The 8,320-nt window shown below is 34.2% G+C and overlaps 1 protein-coding gene across 1 annotated transcript in view; it reads right to left on the minus strand.

The window, feature by feature from the left end:
• Positions 1-8,029, minus strand: part of LOC125031722 (tudor and KH domain-containing protein homolog) — a 16,520-nt gene extending 8,491 nt beyond the window's left edge. Inside the window, exons 1-4 of the mRNA XM_047622644.1 lie at positions 7,883-8,029; positions 849-1,014; positions 578-705; positions 3-123 (exon numbers count right to left, since the gene is read on the minus strand). Coding sequence (XP_047478600.1) covers positions 3-123; positions 578-705; positions 849-1,014; positions 7,883-7,981 — 514 coding nt within the window. The 5' untranslated portion in view covers positions 7,982-8,029. The remainder of the gene's footprint in view (positions 1-2; positions 124-577; positions 706-848; positions 1,015-7,882) is intronic.
• Between the last annotated feature and the right edge of the window lie 291 nt (positions 8,030-8,320).

The raw sequence follows: 8,320 nt of genomic DNA on the forward strand, positions 1-8,320 counted from the left end.
ACCTTGGCTTCTCACTGACTGCGACTGTTCCTCATCTCTTTCCACATCAACCTTTGCACCGCTTATTCGTGACACTGATCTTATGCTCTCACCACTTCTGCCAATAATCCGCCCAACTGAGTACTGGAAGGTAGATATGATTAAGTGGAATTCATTTAAACAGTTTTTTTTTTTTTTTTTAAAGCTTAATATATATGCCTATATTTAGATAAAACGCATGAATTATTTCCTTGGTAAAGTGATACTGCTGTGTATTTCTGATGATGATATATGCAAAACTAATTAAATACATCTCTTGTACTAGGAAGATATTAATTCTCATTCATTTTCTACATTTGCCAACACGAATACGGTTCACAGCTATCTACCTTATATGTATTTATTCTAAAGTTACACATCAACAAATTATCCCTAAAAACACGAAAAAAGAATTGAAGTAAGAACAGATGCCATTGTATCTACAGAAATAAAATGCACACATCAATAAGCCTATCTTAACAACTGAAATAAGCACAGGCAAACTGTAACCTCACTTCAGCTAATCCATTAATATTCAAATAACTTTAAAGTGACTCACCTGAGGAACAAACATTTCAGTTGATTCGATGACAGGCTGATCCGAAATGGCTTTGAAAACCAGTTTCTGTGCTGTGGTGACATTTTCTTCTGGGCCTCGTATAAAACATATTCTATGCCCATCAAGTTCTGTTAAAAAAAAGTATATACAAATAAAAAATTAAGAGCAGAGGAGAAGAATTTTAAAAAAATAATAATAATGAATAAATAAAGGGGTTTAAGAAAAGAATGAATCAAACCCTTTGTATCCCTTTCCCCTCAATAGGACGAACCTTCATCTCCAAAGCTGATCTTTGTACCGGTCCGCTCCTGGATGAGTTTGACGTTGGCCCCCTGTCGCCCTATGACCAGACCAACACATTCAGTTGGGACGCGCACTTCTGCAGTCATCCATTGATCATTTCTTGTATCAGGCAACACACGCTCATCTTCATCATCCTGAGAGGAGAGGAATACACACAGCATATATATAAAGGGAAATCATGAAGTATGATAACAATACTACTACTACTACTACTACTACTACTACTACTACTACTACTGAGACTACAATCCAGTAGTCAAACTTAGTAGTCTGGATACTTGACATCAACATCCCAACACTTCCAGCAAGCAAACAATGAGAAAGGCACGGATGTGCAAAACAAACCACCATGGTAAGCCTATTTCCATCTCTCCACTGGTACTTGTTCTATTTTCCATAATTTGTTGTATTTCTCTGTTTCCTGTTTTATTTTTTTACTGAAGCATAGTGATCATGGCCCAAAAGAAGAAGGGTAAAATAAAAAACAGCCAAAATGAAAGGCAGCAAGAACAACAACTGAGAAGAAGAAAAAGAAGCAGAAGAAGAGGAAGAAGAAGAAGAGGAAAAAGGAGAGAAAGAAGAAAAGAAGAAAGAAGAAATAAAATAAAATAAAAGAAAAGGGGGGGGGGAGCGAAATACATGTGTTGGACCTGGCTTTACATTACACACAGCAAAATAAACTCGATGTAACCTATCCTACATAATAAGGAGACATTAGAAGCAGATATTTCCATTTATTGCAAAAAATCTAACCTTATTTCAAAAACCTTCTGGTGTGAATTTAGGCATGAAATTATCATAATGTGAGTTTAAGTATGATTTTTTAAAAACACAATAGTTAATACAAAAAGCTTTTGGGTGTCTGCATGGCTTAACCAAATCGCCCCATATGGCAAGAATAGATGTCATGCCCACTGTAATACAAGTTAATTTATTGTATTTACACATAGATGGCTCTACAAGTGCTTAGTCACCAAGGAGTCAGTTATTAGTCCTACTTATCTCAACTGTTTACCCTTTTCCTCGACTCTTTTGCATTATTTCATTGTCTTAAATGTTATCAAGATTTTAATAACAATTTGATAATCATAACATCAATAACAACAATAACAGTATCGACATCAGCAGTATTAATAAGAAAAAACACATTTTTCCGCCAATTCAAGGAACGGGGAAATCAGGATCGGTCACTAGGGCTACTGATAGACTCCTTGCCGGCTGAGCGCACGTGGAGCCATCTGTATGTAACAACATTCACAAAAAAAAAATACTAGGGGTAAGAACATAAATCTGGGGTGAATGGGTTAACACCATGTGCATTATTTCTTAAAAGTAAAAATTGTCCCAATATTTATAACAATTTGATATGCAAAAAGGTTTGAATACAAAGGTATTACTAAAATAATAATAGCTAATACTACTGCTACTACTACAAATAATAATAAAAATAATTGTAATAACAGTAATAATAATAATAACAACAATAATAATAATAATAATAATAATAATAATAATAATAATTATAATAATAACAATAACAACAACAAAAATAATAATAATGATAATAATAATAGTAATGATAGCAATAAGAGTAACAACAACAATAACAATGATAATACCAAAACTAAAGACAATGAGATATAAAAACACAAAGTTGTGTTGTCTATTAAATGTAAATAAAAAAATAAATAAATAAATAAAATAAAGAGATGATGATGATACAGGAAAGAACCAGAGATAAAGAAATCAGTTTAATAAATTTTGTTTACCAATACAGACACTGATCTTGATTTACTTTTCTATTATTCCACATCTACATTTCATTATGGCATGTAAAAAGAGTCACAGAGAGACAATTAAGTAATAAAAATATAAAGAGCCATGACAACACACCATGAAAAACCCTTATCTATTTCAAAGAAGAGAACTTGAGCTCTTTGCGGAGTGCATTTTTAAACAGCTGGGAGCGCCTTCCTCCTTTCATGTTCATATACTCAAGCAGAATTATTTACGAAAATTTCAAAGTCAGAAACATTTTCTAGGACATCTAAAACAAAATGTTAAGATGTGAAACTGAGCAGGAAGGGAATAACATTTGCTTTTAATCCTTAAATAATAAATGCAAGGGATTTATCAATAGTTACTTTCTCATTACTGGGAGAAAAATCTGTTTGGCCAATGAACTATATATATAGATCTTTAAACACAAATACAAGAATTAACCCACAAAGTTAAATAATAAAGTCTAGTGCATATCACTCAACAAACATGCAGGAAAATAACATATGTAATATGAATAAATGAAAACTTTTATACAACAACATTCCATAAAACCTGTTTTCCACAGAAACTTGAACTAAGTACCAACATATGCTCTGTTGACACACCAACACAGTGCTCCATAATATACGCACTAAGCAGCTTTCCTTTGATAACTGTGCCACAGGAGAGTGGGAGAGTGGAAGGTTAAGGAGGAGGGAGAATGGGAGTGAAATGGAGAGGAGAAGCTAGAGTAGGAGGGACAGGAGCAGGGCGAGAAAGAGTGGAAGGGAGAGAGACAGGGAGGAGAGGGGAAGGGAGAGGATCATAGAGAGGGAGAATGGAAGGAAGAGGAGAAGGAAGAGGAACAGTACAAAAGAGAAAAGCTGGGATAGTGTAAGGAAAAGGCTAAGGGTGAGGATTATGAGGAAGGAGAAGAAACAGAGAGGGAAGGGGAGAGAAAGATGGAGAAAAAGCATATGAGTAAGGGGAAGGGAGGCAGGGAGAGGCAGAGAATGGGATGCTGAGGGAGTGAGATAGGGAGAAAGAGTGAGAGAGGTACAGAGTGAAGTCTACTATATTTTCAAAGAATATTAAAGATTGGGTTAACCTAACACCACTGCGGATGACACGTCTGCCCATGCCATGTCCACTGTGAGTTTAGTCTATTAAATATACTTAGTCACCAAGGAGTGAAATTACTAATCCTACCTAATCCTAATCCTTTTTATCCTCTTCCTTGATTTTTGAAAATATTTTTTAAAATTCTTAGATTGCTAATAGCATTGTTAATGTCAATAATAGTAACAATGGCACTGAAGTTAACCCAATTGGCATGGATGGCAAGAATACGTGCCATGCCTACTGTAATATATGTTTATTTATTGTCTTTACACATAGATTGCTCTACAAGTACTTAGTCACCAAGGAGTCTGTCATCTGTTTACCCTTTTCCATGATTTTGGAAAGTGTTTTTTTTATATTATTCCATGGTCTTTAATATTACCAAGATTTTAATAATTTAATAATCATAATATCAATAAGAATAATAACAGTATCAATATCAATAGAAAGAAAGAAAGAAGAAGGAAAAAATCCTGTCAATTCAAGGAATGGGGAAATCGGCATCAAACTCCTTGCTGGCTGAGCACATGTGGGGCCAGCTGTATGTTACAAAATTCACAAGAAACTTCGGGGGACATTACATAAATCTGTGGTGATTGGGTTAACAGCATTAGAAAAAGAAGGTGAAAGAAAGAGAGAAAGAAAGAGAGAGAGAAAGAGAGAGAGAAAGAGAGAGAGAAAGAGAGAAAGAGAGAGAGAAAGAAAGAAAGAAAGAGAGAAAGAATGAAAGAAAGAAGGAAGAAGAAGAAGAAATCAATCCTACAGTGAACATTACATGTTCCAGGTAGCAAAGCATTGATAAAGCTAGTCAAATAACTTTATTTTCTTTTTCTTACCTTCAAACTATGTAGATGGAAAAATTATGAATGAAACAACAACTCTTTTTCAGTGTTACAAGTGTAAAATGATTGGGAAGTGTTGATCTAAGCTTTCTTAATAAAGTATCAAAACATAACCTCTCACTATTACCACTTTGCAGACTTAAATAAAATCAAATCAACTGTCAAAGAATCACAGAAATCAGAGATATATAATCTTATTTACACACAACTATGTAATACATATTCCTACTTGGTACTTTCAAAAGTGTCTTCAACATGATCTCAATTACTTTGCAAAAGTTTACTATAGTTATATACACAACTATTTTACTATTACACACACAATACACTTTTGAAAGTAAAAAAGTGAACTCTCATCTCATCTGGGCTGTCCTCATAATATTATGATCTTCAATTTCATTTTATAGTCTCATAAATGTTGGGTTTCTAACAGTTTTCCTTGGCTTAAATTGTCAAATAACTTGACAATTTCTCAATATGAAACACACTATATAACTGAAATATCACACAATCAGGAATACACATATATAAGAATGCATGTACAGCATTTCTAAATACCTTCACTGAATTTACTACTTTTAAAGGTTTAAATCAACTCTACAGTAAGTACACATTTGAAAGACAGGAGAAAGTAAAACAATAAAATATATGGGTTCATACTCTCAAGCAAGGCCACCATATGATCATTAAATGCGCATGCACATCACATATTCATCTCTCCACATATATTTAACCTCCATAAGATCATGATATTCAAAAGAAATGGATGTAATTCTCTGTACACAAGACTCAGGTACTTTTGGCTGACTTACAACATACAGCAACTGTATCTATTTTTGTTTTGTTGTGAAATTCAGGTAGACCAGAAGCAGGAGCAATGTCGACATGAATTTCTATAACACTCTTGTCACTAACTTGAAATAGTTACAAAATCCAGCAACACCTACTTTTCAATATATGTAAATAAAGAGACAAATAAAAAATATGTATGCAATACTCTTTTGACTATGACATCAAAGCTTGGGTCACTCAACATTAAAAATGAAAGATGTTTAATAAATAATAAGTAATTAAGGAAAAGACAAGAGTTTGGTTTCTTTTCACAAGAGATTACCAGTATGAGGGAACCTTAAAAGAAACCTACAAAACCCTGAGTCGACTAAAAAACTGTGAAAATGAAAACATTCCTTTTTTTCTAACTGAGTATCACCAGAGAATGAAAAAAATGTTCTGTTCTTTTAAACCAAAAGAGCAGAAAAAACTTGTTTGGCAATAACATATTGGCACATGGATTAATCTAATTTCCAATAAAAATTTCTTGGGACAGACAGATGATTAGGGTAATACTGGACAACCAACAGAGAAAGGTAATATTACACATCTTAATAGGATGGATATCTTTTCTCCGACCAATTAATATTTTTACCATAACAAAAAGGAAAGAAAGAAGTAGATATTCTATGTACCTTATGGGGAAAACTTGACTTTACAGAATAAAACTTTAGGCACACAGTAATTCAGGCAACTTGGGAATATGAACTGAAATGACCAAAAGTATTTTCTCCTAACGTAGTACAATTACAGTTTGTGAAGCCATATGACTGAGTGGGTTTAAGTAGGCACAAGTTCATCACAGGTTAAGCAATTACCATAGCCTACAGGTCTTTAGTCCAATGTAAATAAAACATGCTAATGGTCTATTTTCAGTCTCAGTAGATATATCCCTTATATAACAGAGAGGGAGTTAAAACAAGTGTGTGTAGTTCGTAGCTGAGGAAAATAGGTGGATCTATTTAATGGGAGGAAGTGACTTGAGTTCCTATGCTTACAGTTTTTAGTTAACCTTTGGAATCTTAACAGCAACAACACTACTAACAGCAATAACAGGGCACGTTCCCCATGCTGCTCGAGGCTAAGGGGCAGTAGTTAATTAGCCTTAGGTAGCCAGCATATATGAATGTATCGCATCCCCTCTTACTCTCTGAACATAACTAAGGTGGCTAGCCAGCTATTTGCCTTATCCTAACCTGATGTCACCTTAGCAGGTACTAATGCATGATTACTCTGTGTGGTGAGAGAGTGTATGGACAATATTTGGTTGTTTAAATACATCTCTTGTATGGTGAAGATATTCATTCTCATTCATACCTTTTCTACATTTCTTTCTGCTTGTCAAAATGAAATAAGAAGTTATCATCATATCTGTACTATTTAGATGATGAAGTGATATTGACTGCAGGGTTACATTATTGATTTTTGTCCTCTTTAATGACTGTAGCCTTGCTTATAGGGAGTTGCCGTTCCCCCAACCTGCCTAGAATGAAAAATCTCAGTCACACTCAGCCGTCAAAACAGAGCTCGGACAGGTTCTAGTGACGCGCCTCATGAGTGGCATCACAACTCAAATGATACAGTGGCTTTGAGAGGTAAATATCTCTCACTACTCGCTAGCTCCTTCGGTGTGGAAATTATAGGAACTACCAGCCTTTTACACTATGCTTATCTACCGACTCAGCTAATTATTACTGCTTGTATTTGCTTAGCAGGCATCAGGTGGAGGTTACTTATAGTGCATTTGATGAGCTTAAGGTATATATCTATTCTATAAAATTTCCTTTATTTGTATGAGAAAAATACATATTAATTTCAGTTGCAGACCACTATGTGTATCGTAGCACAGGATAATTACTTTGACTACTAATAATTATAGAATAAACACTATATATGGATATGATTATATACTTAAAGATTTTGATTTTATAATGATTTATCAATCAATCCAATTAATTTCGGAAATTTGTAAGAATGACAAAAAAATAATACTTACAATTGCATCAGCATTCTGAAAACACAGCAATTAATTGAATAAATTGGTCTTTAAACCACAAAACATAAAATATACCCCAACACCGTAAGTAAATCTAACAATAATTAAACCACCAGTTTTAAATATTAATCAAAATAACAATGACCTTTCCGTGAATTTAAACCATTATAAAAACGTATACTGTAAACCGTCAACAAATTGTGTTTATAAATTTAATATACGAATGAAAACTTCACGATTCAAAGCACTGGGGTTTTATTAAATAACCACTCATTACCGACTGAGTAATTGAACAAAATACTTTCAAAACCGAGACCTTCACAGCATGAAATAATAAAAAAAGGGGGCGGTTTATCCTCCCTCACTAAAACACCAACGTAAAAAAAAATAAAACAAACATTGCCCCCATTTCAAAAAGTACATCCTGTCACCCCCACCCACTGCCATTACCTTCTTCGTCAGGTAATAGTAGATCGTTCCAGCGACACCAGATAAGAGTAGAGCTCCTCCTAAGGGTAAAATAAAGTTCCTCAGACGAGAAGCCTCCATACCCGACGGCGACCTTCCCTGCACTAAGTCCTTCGGCTGAGTTTCGTCTGCTAGTATGCTGCTCGTTTTCCCTTTCGTTTCTATTTCTTATGGCTATTTTTTTTTTTAGTGGTTTTATTGGCTTTATTCATTATGGGAGGTGTTCGTTTTCTTCGAATTGGTTGTAGGTTATTTGTTTGGGGGGGTTGGGTTTTCGAGTTTGGTTGTAGTCATGTTGCTTGGGTTATCTATGTGTTTCTTATTTTAATTTGCTTGTTTTTTCTTTCTCTCACTTACATCTTTTTTATTGGCTATTTTGATTTTCTTCTTCATTTATTCGTCGAACGTAGCTAAGTATCC

The sequence above is a fragment of the Penaeus chinensis genome, chromosome 13, assembly GCF_019202785.1.
Source record: "Penaeus chinensis breed Huanghai No. 1 chromosome 13, ASM1920278v2, whole genome shotgun sequence".
Classification (NCBI taxonomy): domain Eukaryota; kingdom Metazoa; phylum Arthropoda; class Malacostraca; order Decapoda; family Penaeidae; genus Penaeus; species Penaeus chinensis.